Source organism: Oryzias latipes, chromosome 2 (genome assembly GCF_053564925.1).
Source record: "Oryzias latipes strain Hd-rR chromosome 2, Olatipes_Hd-rR_3.1".
Lineage (NCBI taxonomy): Eukaryota > Metazoa > Chordata > Actinopteri > Beloniformes > Adrianichthyidae > Oryzias > Oryzias latipes.
In genome coordinates, this window is record NC_136238.1 from 42,813,024 (window position 1) to 42,830,993 (window position 17,970).

General features: G+C 46.9%; 2 protein-coding genes across 3 annotated transcripts; both read right to left on the bottom strand.

Moving 5' to 3' along the window:
- Positions 1-625: 625 nt before the first annotated feature.
- On the bottom strand, positions 626-8,080 carry LOC101170498 (cyclic nucleotide-gated channel cone photoreceptor subunit alpha). Its single transcript, XM_004086017.5, has 7 exons — positions 7,850-8,080; positions 5,758-5,844; positions 5,383-5,436; positions 3,802-3,984; positions 3,583-3,684; positions 3,384-3,490; positions 626-3,304 (listed from the first exon to the last, which is right to left on the bottom strand). Exons 2-7 carry the CDS (start codon positions 5,829-5,831, stop codon positions 1,947-1,949), a joined length of 1,878 nt encoding a protein of 625 aa, XP_004086065.1. The 5' UTR covers positions 5,832-5,844; positions 7,850-8,080; the 3' UTR covers positions 626-1,946.
- Positions 8,081-12,129: 4,049 nt separating this feature from the next.
- On the bottom strand, positions 12,130-16,408 carry atp1b1b (ATPase Na+/K+ transporting subunit beta 1b). Of its 2 annotated transcripts, none has more exons than XM_023961674.2 (6): positions 16,180-16,408; positions 15,053-15,181; positions 13,911-14,066; positions 13,651-13,835; positions 13,469-13,552; positions 12,130-13,382 (listed from the first exon to the last, which is right to left on the bottom strand). In XM_023961674.2, the coding sequence occupies exons 1-6, from the start codon at positions 16,268-16,270 to the stop codon at positions 13,122-13,124; spliced, it is 906 nt and encodes a 301-aa protein (XP_023817442.1). In that variant the 5' UTR covers positions 16,271-16,408; the 3' UTR covers positions 12,130-13,121. The 2 variants fall into 2 exon arrangements, with proteins under 2 accessions (XP_023817442.1, XP_078795911.1); XM_078939785.1 differs by lacking the exon at positions 16,180-16,408 and adding an exon at positions 15,302-15,909.
- Positions 16,409-17,970: the final 1,562 nt, after the last annotated feature.

Sequence of the window (17,970 nt, forward strand, 5' to 3'; positions counted from 1 at the left end):
AAGATCCCCGTAGGAAACGCATGTTTAACCCTTGTGCTATCTTAGATGACCCCCCCCCCCCCCCTTCCATTGACGTGTTCTCCCTACCATGACAAAGGTGGATAAAGGTGGAAAGATTTCATGTAATCCATGGAAACCAGTGAAGATCACAAATCATTGAAGGAAAAAGGTTCAGAGCACTGTCTACCTGGTATAGATCAGGGGTGGCCAACCCTTGTCCTCAAGAGCCTCAACCCTGCCTGTTTTCCAGCTCTCCCTGGACTGCTTGATGCTGATAACCTAAATCAGGTGTGTTCAGTCAATCAGGATGTGAAATCACTTGAGTCAGCTAACCAACAACAATATTTAAAAGAAGGGCCTGAAATTCTGTTGGGTCCAACCGCTCGCCAAAAAAAAGGTAATACACATTAAAATACCCACAAATGTGTGTCATGAATGGACGACAATAATCCAAGACCTTTAAAAGACATTTTTCAGACCAAAGGAATTCTTTTCACCGTGTTCCCAAATGAGTAAGGGTTTTTACTCATTTGGCAATGTACCTATCAAAAGAAGAATACACGTCTCCTAAAAAGACACCCAAAAGAAATAAGGCAATAAAAATAAAAAGTGTGTGAAATTTAACTTTTTAATATTGGAGTGACTGGATAGATAGTAGTTCAAGCAATACTAAATCATTAGAATCGACATGGATCTTTACCAATAACCATTGTAACCCTTGTTCTATCCTAGGCACTTTAACATTGGGAGTTGGGTCATCTAGACCCACTAGACAAGTGTTTTCAGTGTAATCCTCGTTCTACACTAGCAATACACAAATATTTAGGCTACTATGACGCTACGAAAACACCATAAGTGACCAAGAATGTGTATGCAGCCCCCGGCGTTCATACTGGACGAATAGGGAGGGGCTTCCTCTTTTGTTAACCAGCGCATGTACCTACAGTTGGAAGAGTCTTGGTGTGAAATTTCAGCTCGGTGTAAATCTAGTGAAGCTGGCTCCAGGCTTTTTCTTTTACAGCTAGATTCCGACACAAAGACTTCGTGTCGTATAATTCCAACCGGACACAAACCACAATGATTAGTTTCTCCTTCACAATTCAACGGTTGGTACTTGTGTGAATTCAAATCGACCAAATCGTAGTCCCTAATTGGTTAAAGTCCAGCGAGTTATCAGTGGCCGCGCATTTTGTTCGCAGAGCCGGAAAACGGTCGTCGAAACTCTTTGCTATGCTTGAATGCGACTGTTGAACGCAGAAGTCCAAAAGGCATGTTTACAGAGACTTGTCATTGGAAATGATTGTAAACGTAGTTTGAGAACACATTTGAAAACTTGTCTTCCATAAAATCATCTGACTTCAAATTAGAATAAATTAAAGTCTTTGTTTTGGTAATGGTTTAAAGTATCCGGTATTCCCTGTTAAGCACCCTGAAACAGTCTTAGTTAGGAATTTTAACTTTAAAAATAAGATTAATTGCTTTGAAAAAAATAAAGAAAAAGCTTTATAACAAATGGTAGAAAATGCTGCTTGATTTTTATCCCAAATCCAAAATAGTTCTGTGGATTTTTCAAAAATTCCTTTTGCTTTTTAATAAAAATATCAAAATTCTGACATAATTGATTTACCGTTTATAGTTTTCTGGCTAAAACCGGAAAGGACAAAGGTCCCACTACTCTTTTTTTTCTTTTTTTTCTTTTTCTTTTTTCTAATAACTTTATTTTTTGATCAGCATTTGAAGGAATGACAGAAATTGTTTCAAAGTTTCAGAAATTTACAGAAAAAGTCAGAAGTTGGTCAAATTTGACTTTTTTTACCCTTGATGATGCTGTTTCTTTTTAATTATACCATCAGGAAAAAAACAAAGATCATCTGTGTCCATTCCCTCTGAGACAGAAGGTGCTTCTTTAAGAAGCTTGTTTCGGACAGCAGGTGAGGGGATCGTCGTCAATCCACGTCAGTCCTGAGGGTTCTCACCTGGTTGGACAGGTTACTTAACCGTTGCTTTAGTTTGCGCTGAGAGGACTGGTGCTGCGCCGTCAGCTTCTTGAATTTGTTGGTCATCACCTCCACGCTGGCTTCAATCTGGTTGACTTTGTTCTCCAAGTCCTTGGCATCACACGCTGCCACCAAAGACTCGTCTATGAGGTTGTCTTTCATGAGGATGGCCCTTCCCTTGTCCTCCAGGGCGTACTTGGCATCAGGGTACTCCGTTAGCGCCTCCATCAGGTCGTCTTTGGAAAGAGCAAACAGGTCGGAATAGCCAACGCTTCGGATGTTGGCTGTTCTCCGGTTTCCAGCCTTACTTCCCTTGATTCCGAGAATGCTGATTTCTCCAAAGTACGCACCGTCGCTCAGGACCACAAACTGGGTGACTCCATCGTCTGCCACTACTGCCAACTTTCCTTCTTTTATGATGTACATTTCTCGGCCGATATCTCCCTTTTTGCAAATGTAGTCCCCGGGGCTGAAAACCTGTGGCTGAAGTTTCAGGACCAGCTCAATGAGCAATCCAGCTTCACAGTCCTGGAAGATCCGCACTTTGCTCAGAGTCTCCAGATGGACGTTTATCGCGATCTCAGCCTTCAGCTTGTCCGGGAGGCTTTTCAGCACTTGCTTCTCGTCGCAGGTCTTCTCCTCAGTCCACAGGTAGTCGAACCACTTCACCACTCTGGCCTCCAGGTCCTTGGTGACTTTGCGAAAATGCATGTACTGCTTTATGGAGTCGATCTTGGCCTGGAACTCTACACGAGCGGCGCCCATGTTGGAAATCATGGCACCAACGTTGCCGACAATCGTGGCGAAGATGAGAACTCCCGTGAGGAAATCGGCAACCACAAAAAAGTATTCGATGTCTCTGACGGGGGGTGGAGTCTCGCCTATAGTGGTCAAGGTGAGTGTGGACCAGTAGAAACAGTAGATGTACTGAATGGCCAAGCGTGAAAATTTGGGACCAGTTAAGGCCGGGTACACCCAGGTGTCTGAGCCGAAGCCGAGAACCTTGGAGACGGCAAAGTAGAGGCAGGCATTCCAGTGGATGATGATGATTATGTAGAGGACAAGGTTAGCAATTCGGAAGATGTTTGGAAAGTTGGTTCGAGTTTCCGTGCGGTCAAAGAACTCAAAGAGTCTGGGTAGCCGAAAGAGTCGGTTGAACCTCCACTCCGGGTTATTGATCCCGATGACGAAGAAAACGATGTCCGTCGGCAGCAGTGAAATGACGTCAAACTTGAACTGCAGCGTGGTCATGTACTTTTCTTTCAAGACCTTTGGGTCCTTCACAAGCAGGCCTTGCTCCAGGAAACCTGTGGGCAGGTAGACTGCGGTTACCATCCACTGCTCCTTTGACGGCAAACCGTCAGGCCAAAGGAGAACACCACTTACCCGTTCTGGCTCTCACAAACGTGTCGATGTAGTAGAAAACATCGGAGCCGTAGTCCAGAACTATCCACATCGTTGTGTAGTTATACTGCAGCTCGTTGAAGCAAGCCCTGTGAGGGGGTCAAACCGTGAGAATCAGAACCAAACCACAACCGCAGTTCAAACATAGAACTATCGTCGTGAGAAATGGATGCTTCCATACCTCGCCACAAGCAACATGAGGTTGTAGAAGACTGGGACGGCTAGAGCGGAGAGCCAGTGGTAGTATAGATCTGTGGCAGGATCCATGATCCACACCTCCTTCCTGCAGGAAGAGACACTTTTTTTTAGGATGGACTCAACAGACCAACAAGGCATCATCCTTCAGCTCTAGTTCTCGCCTGACAATCGGATACATTCATCCAACTTTTGCCCTACTTACGGCTCCTCTTTTTTTTCGTCCTTTTTTGCATCTTTCTTGTCGTCCTTCTTGTCGTCTTTCTTCTCATCTTTCTTGTCCTCCTTCTTCTCGTCTTTTTTCTCGTCTTTCTTCTCATCCTTCTTCTCGTCTTTTTTCTCGTCTTTCTTCTCGTCTTTCTTCTCCTCCTTCTTCTCGTCTTTCTTTCTGCAAACGTTTACAGAAACAGAAGTCTTTGCTGACTCTGCACTGTCTTGTTCAGGTTATCAAAGGGGAACGTCACTAAACAAAAATGAACTCGAGTCATTTTTAGGTTTATTCCATGAGAACCAAAACAGGTTGGATAGACAGTAGAATATCAAGTGACGTTTCACCCTTGGACCAAGTTCGAGAAGGTGATGTCACCTACAGCAGCAGTATTTAAGGGTGGCGGTGTTGCCTTCAGTTTCTAACTTATCTGATTGGTTGACCCTAATCAGGGTGAAGCCCACCCAATTGCCTGGAGCTGAAGAAGAGTTCATTATTTGTAGTAAGTTGTCGTGTAGTGATGCTTGTGCATTGACTGGGTTGGAGTACGCCAGTAAAGCCTTAGTCACATGGAACCCTACAGGAGTTGACCTGTACGGGGGCTGAGGGTTGTCTAGGTCTTTTTATTCTAACGCTTCACTGAATGGTCTACGGCCTTAATCTTTCCTGCATGATCGCTACAGGTTTGACAATTTTCCGTCCAGACAGTTCATATAGCCGTGAGGGCAGTCTGGACTGAGACTCAAGTTAAAGGGGAACAGCCTTGTGTGTCCAGACCAGAGTCCAGGTTAAAAGAAGTCATCAGTCAGAATGCTTCTTCTGGCTGAAACACCAAGACTCCTAAAACACACAATCCACTACAGTTCAGTTTTCAAAACATGTATTTTTTTAAATCTTATATATTTTTAATAAAACAAATATAAGTACTCACATAAAGGAGCGGCGCTAAAACATTTCATATGGGGGTCAAGAGGGGGCTGAAAATCTCAAAGCTTTCTGAGAGGAGAGGAGCTGCCGCCCCCCCCTTTGCCCCTGTAGCTCCGCCCCTGCTTCCATAGAAGATGCTAATAAGATCATATTATTTTCCTCATAAAACCCATTTGTCCAGGGTTGTTTTGTCATAACTTTCGTTTTTAGCTGCTCTCAAATATTAAAAAGTGGGTCAAACGCTGCTGTTGCTATGGAAACGCTTTCACAAGACCCAGTTTATGGCCAAATGCAGAACACAATGTGACATTGAGGTGGTTGCTCTGCAGGGGCAATAAAAGCACCAAACACTGAATGAGGGACATTTTTGTTTTATCTTGATCCAGTTGAGTAAATAGAAGTGGATCCCCTTTAAGCTTCTGCAAACACTAAATTGATTCTCTTTGTTGTTTTCAGTTCATTCAAGGCCTCATTAATTCCTAAATCTACTGCTGTTTCAGTATTTGGCAGGTAAAAATCAGTTTTCTTTGTTTTTGTTAGAGAAGATCAGCAAAACCATTTTACCCTAAAAAGTATGGACCTTGTTTTTTAATTTGAAAGTTTTGGAAAAACAGAGCTGCTGCGACTGCGGCTGCGACTGCCGCTGCTTACCCATCGTTGTTGTTGCAGTTGTTGGTGTTTGCAGCTGCAGACTGTCGGCCATCTCTGTCAGAGGACAGACAGAATTCACCATAAAGACAAAAATAAATGAATAACATTCACAGAAACTGAAGAAATCCTTGTGTGCCGGGGACAAAGCTAAGGACTTTTGATAGAAGACCTCGTTACATTATTCATAAGTGGAGAACTTCCATGGTTTGGAAGGACTTTCCAAAGAGGACGGTCCGCCTTAAGCTACGTTCACATCGGCAACCTGCGTTCAAGTGGCTTCTTCCGATGGAAACGTCTGTTTCAGTAGAGGAAGGGTTAAACTTCTTGTCCTCCACAGAAACCCGGCTGAAGGTGAGTGTGTGGCGTGCAGCTCACCTGCTCCCGCTTGTGGTTTCTGGGCAGCAAACTCCTGCCCCCGCAGGGCCGACTCTGCCCCTCCTGTAGTTCATGGTGACGGACAGCCTGAGACACAGACGGAACGTTTGGATGATCTTCTGTTTACATTAAAAACCTTCAAAGAGGCTCTGATATGAGGGAGAATCTGTGTTCAAACTCTATTTCCGGTTTTGTTTCTTGTCTAAATAAGAAGATTTACCAACGAGTTTTCCTTCCACACTCGTTTGCTTCCCGACACGTTTTCAAAAGATCTGATGTGTAACCAAAGCGCATCTTTTGAAAAAGGTGATTGGCAATCACTCCTGCTTTGTTCCACATTGACTGTATGCAAGAACTGGACTGAGTGGCCCCTCCCCCTTGGCATTCTCAATAGGAAGTACCTGCTGGATTTTCATATTTTAATCTGTAAGTCAATATCTTCAATTATAAACCGGCCAATCAGATTCTTCGATGAAACTAGGTGGAACCTGCTGCCCCCCCCCCCCACACATCATTTGATAGACAGATTTTGTGTAGCCCACTTTCAACTATTAGGGGTGTGGCCTTCCAGCAAGCTCACTCCTGATTGGCGATAGTGGTTGCTATAGAAACCATATAGACTGACGACGTCCTGAAAAAATTGGGTCTAAATTGACTCCAGTTCTGAGATACAGTCAATGGTCCTTCACAACATCTCAAAGTGTGTATGGACAGACGGTGACGGCGCTGACCTGAAGCAAACAGGGGGAGGAGCTACAGCTGCCAGACAGGTATTAACCGAACATCAGGGAATTGAGATACTGGTGGATTCATCCAGGCAGATTCTGCTTCTTCTCACTGAAATGTTATGGAGAGTTTTGTTCTCAGAGGTGAATCACTGATACACGGGATCAGCTGATCCCAGGTTCTGAACCCTTGACTGGATCAGAGAACTGGACTGAGTGAGTGTGATGTCATCCATAGAAAATGGCTCCTTCCTGCTCCATCCAACTGCTCCAGTAAACAGTGATTGGTGCGAGTCAGTGTGAGTCTACGCTTCTATGGCAACCACTCTCACCAATCAGTAGTGAGCTTGTTGGAAAAGTTGAAAGTGGGCTACACAAAATCTGTCAATCAAATGATGTGAGGGGCCAGCAGGCTCCACCCACTTTTATTGAGGTATCTGATTGGTCCATTTATAACTGGAACTACAGAAAAACTGGATTATCCAGAAGATGTTAAAAAAGATCCAGAATGGTTCTTCTGACCAATAGAATAACTGAGTAACAGCTGTTTACCCCTCTATAGATGGGTCTATGGGTACATCCTGTTTGGAACGCCAGGGGGAGGAGTCACTCGGTCTAGTTCAGAGGGTCTGATCGAAACCACAACAACACTAGATACAAAATCAACAAATGTCAGTAGAACCCCCAAAAGCCTCGAAGATACGTTCTCTTCACAGCACACATTCAAGCGGCCACTTTGTTTTCAAGGGGACGTATGGATGGCGTACCAACCCCATAAATATTTGCGGTTTGTATCCGGGTGGAATTCTACGACACCGAGTCTTTGATATATCGGAACAGAGCGGTGAAAGAACAAGCCTGAAGCCAGATTCACCAAACGTACACCAAGACATTTCACACCAACACTCTTCCACCTGCAGGTGGCAGACATGAGCTAGTGAACAGTAGAAGAAGAAGCCCCTCCCTGCTGGTCCAGTGTGAACACCAACAAAGCTTCAGAGATTGGTAGAACTGTTTAGAAGGTTCTTCCCTTTTGTCTACCATGAAGGAAGCTGCAACCGGAAACACCTTGGAGATAAGGATGGTTCCGTCCGTTTCTGCCTTACCTCCCTCTAGGTTTCTTTCTTCAAAATAACGGTTGGATTTAAGACGAATGTCTCATTCCGATCTGATCATTTCGTGCTTTCAGACCCGACGTCTGGAGCGTCCAGAGATCAAAAGGAGAGTTCAAAGCAGCTCCGAGTCCCGCCTCTGACTTTATCGCATTAGGACTCGTCTTCTTCTTCATCTCCTCCACCAGATTACCAAAGTTAGAGCTCTGTTTCAACGTGTTTGTCTGGGTTCTGGCCACATTCACACCTTTTTACCTGAACCTGAGCGACGACCAGCAGCTGAGGAGAAGCTCCAGAGAAGATGTGACTGAACGCCGCGTCCTCCCTCAGCAGCAGGCTCCACTCCTCATCCGACCGGTGGCACCGCCCTCCACCAGGAGGAGCCTGACAGAATAATCAGGAAGATCACAGCGGTGTCTGCATCACAAACGATGGAGAGCGGCTCCAGAACTGTGCATCCTCAGAGGTTTGATGGACTTCTGCGGGAGCGTCTGTGTTTCCTAAATCCTCTTAAGGTGCTGAACCGTCAGGCTCCACCCGCTGCTCCATCAGGACGGAGACAATCCTCTTCAGCTGCTGCTAATCCTCCTGATCTCTGAGTGACGCCTCAGAATTCAAGGTTCTCCTGTCAGCAAACCAGGACAGAACCTGCAACCTTCAGCAGAACTTTGGGCTCATCTTTAAAAAAAAAAAACACATCAGATTTTAAAAGACTAAACTGACGGCCAAGGGTAATAAGGGGGTGGGGCCTCTCAGAAAGGGGGAGGAGCTGCACAGAAAATTTCCTGAAGACAATCAGAAAAATTGAGGATTCGGGTTGCTGGTTTGATTCCCGGATGCAAAATGGAAATCGTCTGTTTGTCACAGATTCGTCCATTTTCGGATTGGTTCCAAAGTCACCAAATACTTTTTATTTCTTCAACGCAAAAAGCAAATCTGGGGCATTTCTGATTCATTTAACAAAATAAAAGCCTGGATGTTGCTAAATACTGAGGTTCTATACCTTTTTGACAACAAATCAGTTGTTCTCAAATATGTTTGAGGATTTTTGAACAAACGACTTTAGTTCTGGTAAGGTTGGCCACAAAAGTTCTACTTGTGACCTCTGTTAAATAAACATGCTGCTGTCATCTCTCAGAGGGAGTAGGTGCCGGTTGGAAATCCAGACTCAGCAGATCATGAGGGGAAATTCCCCCGAGCTGCGATTGTTAAGGATTTGCTGACAGAGTGTGGAGCAGCAATCAAAGCTTCCGCCTCAGCTGGAGCGCCGCCGTGCAAAAATACAGAAAAATAAACCGTCAGAGGCTGATTTCCCATCTTTCTATCCCATAACCCGACTGAACCATCTCTGTAGCAGCAGAGGGGTGTGGTCCTCAGGTGTCGCGGGGAGGGTCACATTTGTCATTCTTCTGAGAAAAATGCAGACAAAAACAGAACTGCAGACATCAACAATAGAGTTTTCCAGAAAGGCCAAAACCGCACCCCAGCGCCCCCTGCAGGCTAAAGTCAATCACTCATTCATTGCAAACCTTGAAGGCAAAGGTGGGTAGGTCAGGCCAGGGCAGGTGTCCATGGATTACATGAAATCTTTCCACCTTTATCCACCTTTGTCATGGTAGGGAGAACACCTCAATGGAAGGGGGGGTCATCTAAGATAGCACAAGGGTTAAAACAGTAGAAGACAATCTTCTGAAGGCTTTTATTTTGTATGAGTCCAGTTCTCAGCAGAGCCTTTGTGGTTCCAACAGATCAGTGTGTTTATGCTGACATCTGCTGAACGTCCCACCAAACTGCAGCTCAAAGGAGTCTTGGCTGCTCTGGCTCCAGCTTCTGAACAGGAGCCGATGGGTCAACAAGAACATCAGAACAGAAGGACGGTGGAGGGCAGAGTCTGACCCTTTGGGGGCAACCTCGATGGTCCCACAAAGCGGACGTCTGTTGCGAGTCGTGGCGAGACAACACAGCCCTCTTTCAGGAATGTTTCAGAAGAACCGGAAATGAGCGGGATGGTGCTTCCTGAAGAACTAGACGGACATGGTTTCATCTGCCGCCGTGTGTTTGAGTCCATCAAAAGAAGCCGAACAAAAGCCGACTGACAACCACTAAAACAATGACGGTCTGTTCCAGGGTTGTCCAGCTCAAAGCCAGCTCAGTGGCCTTGTGGTAGAGTGTCCACTCTGTGATTGGAAGGTTGAGAGTTCAAATCCAGGCCAAGGCTCCAAAAGTGGGACCCAGTATCTCCCTTCCAGACACCCTACAGGGGTTAGTTGAGGGGATTATGGCTTGTGCTATCTTAGATGACCCCACCCTTACATTGACGTGTTCTCCCTACCATGACAAAGGTGGATAAAGGTGGAAAGATTTCATGTAATCCATGGACACCAGTGAAGATCACAAATCATTCAAGAAAAAAGGTTCAGAGCACTGTCTAGTGCAGGGCTGGGCAATTATTTTAACTCGGGGGGCCACATTGGGTTCTAAAATTGGATAGAAGGGCCGGACCAGGAGCAGATGCATGGAGTGAGAATGATATAACATGGAATGTAGATGAAAACATTTGGATTGTAAATTATATTCTGAAACAGAATGTTCTAGAGTTTCTAGTTTAAAACTTTTGTTCCCATTTTAGATCTTTTTTTTTTTATTGTTTAGTCCTTTGGTTCCTTCAAGGAGATGTAAAATACTATATGAATAAAGTTTTATTCATTCATGATCCTTTTAATAAAATGAATAACATTATTTATGAAATAAAACAAATAACACTATGATTTTTAAAGACAAAAAGTCAGGAAGAATATACTGATACATTTTAAATAAATAATTAAATAAACAATGGATCCTTTCCCGTCATAATTCCACAGAGACTTTGAGCTCATCACGTGTCTCACAGTTTCTCATCCAGTAATAATGAAAAGCACATTTCTCTGTCTTCTGCTGCAGATAATCATATATTTGTGTTTCCTTTCCACCAGTACAGAGTTCTCTCGTTTATTGCAGGAGTTAAGTTCTAAAAATAACTGTGATCAGTGAAATCCACGGAGAATGATTCCAGAAGTTTATGGCAGTAAAACTCCTCACTGACCACTTTCTACACTTTTCTCTGACAGACATGAACATTTTCTCCTTTTCTCTTGTTTAAATTCTCAAACCTTCCTGGAAATCAGATCCAGGATCTTAGAATGAATACAAAGATCTGATGGATCACAGATTTCTGATCTGAAGAGATCCACGTTTCTGTACAGGAGACACTGCACAGACTGAGGAGATTGATTGACAGGGTCTCCAGCCAATCAGGACACAGAACAGGGTGCTGTTTAAAGAAAGCAGCAGAATCGCTCTAAAAGAATGAGCTAAACCGGGAAAGATGAACTGTGATGTAGAAAGGGAAGACTGTCTTCTGTTCTGTTTGACAGATTTGAGAGGCTTTCAGGTTGGAGCTCAGACTGCAGAAGGAGGAAGAAAATGTCATGTTCTTGATCATGTGGGCAGATTAAAAAAACAAACAAACAAACATACATGGGTCTCTGATGTTGTTCAGTGGGCCGGACCAAACATGGAGGCGGGCCGGATCCAGCCCGCGGGCCGTAGTTTGCCCACCCCTGGTCTAGTGGGTCTAGATGACCCAACTCCCAATATTAAAGCTCCTAGGATAGCACAAGGGTTAAAATAGAGAAACTTCTAAAGGGACAAACGGGAGAAAAAAAACCTCAGCAGAACCGTAGGCAGATGTACTGGTCAGTAAAGGAAATCTCACAGTTGGAGGTGCTTTTGGGTGTTTCAGGTGTCTTTAGAAAAGAGACCTTAAATCTGAAAGCTCCGCCTCTTTTACACGTTCAGGAAGATCATGGAACAATAACCCTAATGAAGAACTCTGTTTGGAAGGTGTGGATCAGTGAGGTCTTTGAGGTGAGTTAGTCTGAATGTAAACAAGCTACAATCCTCTGTCAAAACCCGGCCAGCGACACACTTGGGACCTGCCCAGGGGGTACCCCGCCTTTGCCCCACAGTAGCCTGAACAGGTTTCAGGAACCCTGTGACCCCGGAACAGATGGATTGGGATGTAGTCAAAACCAAATTCACGTCAAGACCCACCGGCTGAAACCCCCGACGGGGCATCTGTGCACATCGATGGATAACAAACGCAAGAAACACTTAAGAATCACCACGCATGGATCACGAAAGACTAACATTTCATATGTGGAAATTGCTAAAATGTACATCGTGGCTGTGTGTCACAGGCAAAGGTTTGAGTCTTAAATTCTCGTAAACTTAAAACAGGACAATTGTTTGACACAAGTTTGTGAGGCACATTATCAAAGCACATCAACTCCTTTGATGTTCAATGATAAGACGTTCAAATAACCTTTGATCAAACCTTCCAGGGGCTGAAGAAAACCCTGAAGTCATTATGTTTTCATTTTTCCTATTTCTAGGTTTCCTTTTGAGTACCACAACAAAACAAAAGATAAAACAAAGTTTTAGTCTAGAAGGTCACAAAGGTCATCTTTGTTACTGCAAATGAAACCAGACAAGAGTTTAAGGTTCACTTTATCTTTATTCGTTTCCATCTTTGATGAAATGACAAAGGTGTGAACGGATGAAAGGTCTTAAGATTTAAAGGTTGAGCATCTTCCATCATCGGGATCTCCCACGTGGTATTTTCACAGATGGTCTACAAATCGGGAGCTCTGTCCGAGTTCACCTACAGGTCACTAGTTCAGTCTACTAACTACGTCAGGCAGGGATCCAAAGGTAACCATTGACGAGGCAAGACGCTCGAGCACTTTCGGAGTACTGCATTGCTTTTTACTAGACGCTCTTCGACTCACTTTGGTATTGCATTTATACATTACAATATTCTGCAAAGAAACAAAATGTACATCTGCATAAATATAAAATTCTTCCACCGTCTTCAGATGGTTACAACATTCAGGTACACCACGACGCTGAGAGAAACCCAGCAAAACTAAATAAAAGAAGTCAAAAACATACGACAGCACCGTCGCCTCCTAAAACGGGACCGAGCGTCCGGCAGGCTGAACGCGCCGGTCTACATTCAAGGCGAAGATTAAAAAGGCAGGAAACAGAGAAAACCCTTCACACATTTCAGTGATTAACCAAAGAAAGAACGAACAAACAAACGCTTCCTGGAGTGTAGCCGTTTCCTCGCAGCGTTAACAGGAGTGCGCATCATTCCGGAGGCAAGCACACAAAGCGCTGAAGCTTGAGACGGGAGGAGGCAAAGCAGGAGACAGCGGTGGGACACCCCGCCGCACGCTGTCCTGTGGCTTGTGGGAAAGTAATTTGCAGCTAAATAAATATGCCGTTGGGCCTATATTGCTAATTTTGCTCTAAACTTTTGCCTAAGGCTTGGAGGAGGTGTTGAAGCTACTGATGAATGTGGTATATGACGGGCCCCCGGACGGGGTTTCATTCAAGACTAGTTGTGATGTACGAAACCGTGACAACCCCTCACTGATGTCTACTGCTGGGATGTGAGGTGGGGGGCGTCAGGGAGGCGCCGCTATCATACACTGTTGATCTGGATCTTCAGGTCAAAGCGTCCCTGGTAGCGGTCCTTCTCGTTGTAGTCGATGTTGTCCCCAAACACTTTGCACTCGATGCGCAGTTCCATGTTCTGGGTCAGGTTGGTGAACTGCACCGCCACCAGGGGCTGCAGGTAATGAGGGTGCAGCCGCTTCCCGTAGTACGGGTAGTACTGCAGCGGGAAGCCGCCGTTTATGCCGTAGTACTTGATCTCCCCGATTTTATCAGCGTCCTCCTCTCGCTGTGAAGACAAACGTGAGCGTTGAGAAAATAATACCCGACCCCAGGGGGAGACGGGACGGTGACGGGAGCAGTGAAGCGGGGTACCTTGTTGGTGCAGAAGAGGGGGATCAGATTGGGCTGCACCTTTGGCCAAGCCTCTTCAGGGATGCTGTCGTTGGAGGAGGGAGGCTGGACACAAGAGGCACGTTAGAGACCCTCTGAGACAACTACCAAACAGAAACCTGTAGGGTGACCTCCTGGACCACCGGAATACAAACCAAACTTACCCTTGGACGAAAGTTGACAATCCTGTTAAGCTTCACAATGACACACGGTTTGCCGTCTTTGAAACCAAAGGTTTCATCCTCTAAACCGGAACAGGGGCCGAGCAGGGTCCTCGAGAAGCGACACGCTTTCCTAACACCAGCGTTGTCATCCAGTGTACCTCGCTCCTTGTAGTCTGCGGGTTCAGCTGGAAGCAGGAGCAGATTGGGGTTACGATTCAGGTCTTCCAGACACCAGGAAACGCATTTAAAGCTCTACTTACCTGGGCAGTTCTCAAACTTGGATGCGTCCAACTGTTTGCTGTCGTCATACTGGGACACAAACTCCCTCAGAGTTTTGGTGAAAGGAAGGTAAGTCTCAATACCCTTGATGCTGTAGGAAACCTCGGCTTTGTCCAACTTTGGGGTGTGCGAAAGGCCTGCAAGGACAACAGTTCAATGAAGCGGATTCAAATCAGGCGGTGATACTTTCCGGATCACAGAGGAAACATAAAAAAATAAAAAAAATAAATACATAACGTCATCTTAATATGACGTTCAAGTAAAAGAACAACACGTCTGTAACATCAAAGCATTCTGGGGGATTCTTTTTTGTAGCGCCAATGACTTAAATACCACAATCAGAAAATCTGGATAAAATCGGAGGACACAAACCTACGTCAGCTGATGGAGGATTATAGCCAGAAAACGTTCAGTACCGATAACTTTAAAAGTCCTTAATGGAACCAGAGTACAGACGCACCAAGATGAAGGTTCAAAAACTGTATAAACCCATAAAACTGATCTTTCTTGAAAGGACTGTGGTCATCGGCATAGATGTGTTAGTCCAATTAGTGGGAAAGTTGTTTCTTCATGGCGGCTGAACAGCGATTGGACTGTCAGCAGAGCAAGGCCCCGCCCACCATAGAATCCAGGTGGTTCCCACAGGTGGGCAAAGGCCACAAACAGTGTTGTCTGACATGTGTTGTTGAAAACAACACATGGTCAGTAAACCACTAGCATATTCATTCGTGGGGGGTCATTTGGACGACCTTCGCAGCAACCTTCATGCAGTTCCACAGCTGGGACGCACAGAACGTCCAGATTCTGTGACACAGCATAATCAGAACCGGGTGTCCGATTTCGGCGATTGCACAGCAGCCCGACAGGATCCACGTTTCCATTCTCCGTCAGACCGCTGAAAAAGGATCCATAGCGTCAGCAGAGAGGAAACGTCTGATCCTGCACCCGGGGGATACGGTTACTGAAACCCGTCCTCTCTGCGGCCGTTTGCCTCCAGTTTTAGACTGTTCACTCGATCCTCTCAGACGTTTAAACCCCACGTTGGTTCGGGTTGCCGGGCTCAACCTACAGAACTCCTGTTTTGTAAACAAACCCATTCCAGAGAGCGTGCGGTCGGTCTTACCAGGGGGCGCCACTCGGTCCTGCCAGGTGGGCTTGAAGTCATTCAGGGTGAGCAGCATGACCTGGATGGTGCCGACGAAGACTCCGGCCAGGCAGCCAAAGAAGACCACATAGAAGAGCGTGATTTTGACTGGAGGGAACAGAAACACAATGGGTCAATAGTGCTGTGCAAACGTCATCATACACGCCATATCTGCAAGGTCATCGCCACTATCTGTCCTGAAAATGGACGGAAAGCGGCCGTGTTTACCATAAACAGGTCCTGAAGAGGGAGGCGGGTCTGTTGGGCAACGTCTGATAAAAAAAAAACGTTACGCAACGCCGGAGAGGCAGCATCCATAAAAAACTTTACGACCATTGTCTTAAACATTAAACCGTCAGGACCAGGTGACACTACACCTGCAGAGCTGCTGGGGGGAGGGGGGGGGGCTGCAGAACAGACATGATCTAAAGCCGCAGCGCCGCCATGAACCACATCTGCTGGACGTGAAGGGGCTTTGTGAGGGAGGGGGCTCCGGTTCTCACAGATGTTCCAGGACAATGTCAAACTGACAGCCAGCACGTGGACAGCTGTGCTCCGCTCAGGTGGGCGACCACGCGCCCCACCCCCCTCCTCACCTCCAAGTGACCTTCCAAAAGGACACCTGGAGGCGGCCCACCCAGGTGTTCCACTCCAAGGCAGCAGCCCCTGAAGTGCAGCCCCGCACATGCGCAGTGCCGCTGCGGAGGAACAGGAGAAGAAAGGTCGCGCGAGTTAATGAGTTGTATTGTTCCTTTTATTACGGCGGCACGTGACCAGGCGTGGACACGGGTCGATGGCTCTTCGCGAGTGGGCCCGTCACCTTCGCTCACCTTGGACCGTGATGCAGTTTTAACCCCTTCACGGCGCGCGCCGCGAACAGGAACGGGACGGCCGCCTCGCGGCGCGTGCGCCCCGCGTCTCCGCGTAGAGACACAACAACAGCTGAGCGAGAAAAAAAAGCGCGAGCGCTTCTCAGTTCAGTGTGCGCAGGCGCGCGCCAGACCCTGACTGCGGCAAAGTCAAATCAAACAGGTGGCACGAAACACGAGCCGCACGCGCTCTCCGGGCGGGGGCGTTTGCGTGCGTGGGGGGGGTCGTAGACTTACACCAGCTGCCGCCGGTCCGGCCCATGAACTCCCCCTTGTCGGAGTCCCACACGAACTTCTTCCAGCCGCCATCGTCCTTGTTCCCAGACATGCTGACTCGTGTCCTCCGTGGATCGGCGCGCTAGTCCAGGCTCGTGGCAGGGGCACCGGGATCACGCTGCTCCGCCGCTCGTCTTTATCAGCGCTCCGAAGGTGACTCCGCCCACCCGAGCTGACTGGCCGGCCGCGGCTCCCACGGCCAATCACGGCGCTGGGAGGGCGTGCGTCTCTCTGACGTCAGGAGAAGGAGCGAAGAGCATATAGAAACATAAGGATAAGTGGGGTGGGGTGGGGGGGGGCAGGCCGTGCGGTTCGGAGGGGGAGGGGCATCCTCACCTACAACCATGCACTAATGAGTTTAAAGGGATTATTTTTTGGGGGGGGGGGGGCATTATAACCCCCCACACACACACACACACACAGACACCTTTCAGAAGCTCAACCCCCCCCCCTCCCCAAGTGTCTCTGAGGGTAATCATTCAGCCCCCCCTCCCCCCGCCCCTCAGTCAGAGGTTTCAGAAACCCGCTCCTTCAGGTAAATGGACTCACCTGTGCTGATCAGGGATCTGGTCTCAGCACCCGATCTGGTCCGGTCCTGCTGCAGGTGTGCAGGCTCACCTGGACTCTGCAGTCGACCTCACCTCACCCCCCACCCCCCACCCCCCCATCTCAAGCCCCTGACATGGAGCGTTCCAGATCCACTCTGGTGCGGCTCACTTCAGTGTGAACACAAACCGACGACAACAGATGATCTACGGGGCGGCTGTGGTGCAGCGGTAGTGCGGTCGACCCGGGATCGTAATATTGCAGGCTCGATTCCCGCCTTGCACACCCATGTGTCAAAGGGTCTCTGGGCAAGACACTGAACCCCACCTTGCCTCTGGTGGGAGGTTGGCACCAGTGTTCAGCACCGCCATCAGTGTGTGAATGTGTGTGTGTGTGTGTGTGTGTGTGTGTGTGTGTGTGTGTGTGTGCATGGGTGAATGGGACTGTGACTGTAAAGCACTTTGGGCCTTCAAAAGAAGGTAGAAATCGCCATATAAGTATAAGCCATTAACCATCCAAAGGGAGCTAACCAAAAATAACATTTAATAAAATAAAAACTGCATGTCCAAAAATACATCTTCTTCTGCTAAAGCTTTTTACAGTCAGAATATATTTCGGATGTAAATAACAATAATATCTTCTTCAATTGTTTATAATGTTAAAAACGTTAATTTGACTGTTGACCAAAAAGGAAAAAAAAACAGGTTAGGGATCAGGACTGCACGATCCTTACTGAGCATGTGCAAAACTGGACGGACGGCGGGGTCTACCCGATCTCCACAGCCCAAAAGGTTTTCTTCCGTTTTTATTTCGGTACAAAGATACCGACACTGACGACGCTTCAGGAACTCTGCTAGCTCAAAGACATTGTTTACGGTGAGTTTTGCATTTGGCCAAACTTTTTCTCTCCCTTGTTGAGGAAACATTTGTGTGATCACGGAGTTCCCCGCTTAAAATAGCTTGGACGGGGCAAAGGAGGGAAATGCTACTGAAGTTAGAGTTAAAGTCCTATTGTCTGTGCTCCCATCCCCTGGGGGAGCGGCGAGCTGCAGACACAGCCACACTCAGGAACCATTTGGTGGTTAAACCTCCCCAATTCAACACCTCAACGTTGAGTGTCAAGCAGGGAGGAGCTCTGTCCCATTTTGGTATGGCCCCACGTGGATTTGAACTCAATGCCTTCCAGTCACAGGGCGGACACTCTAC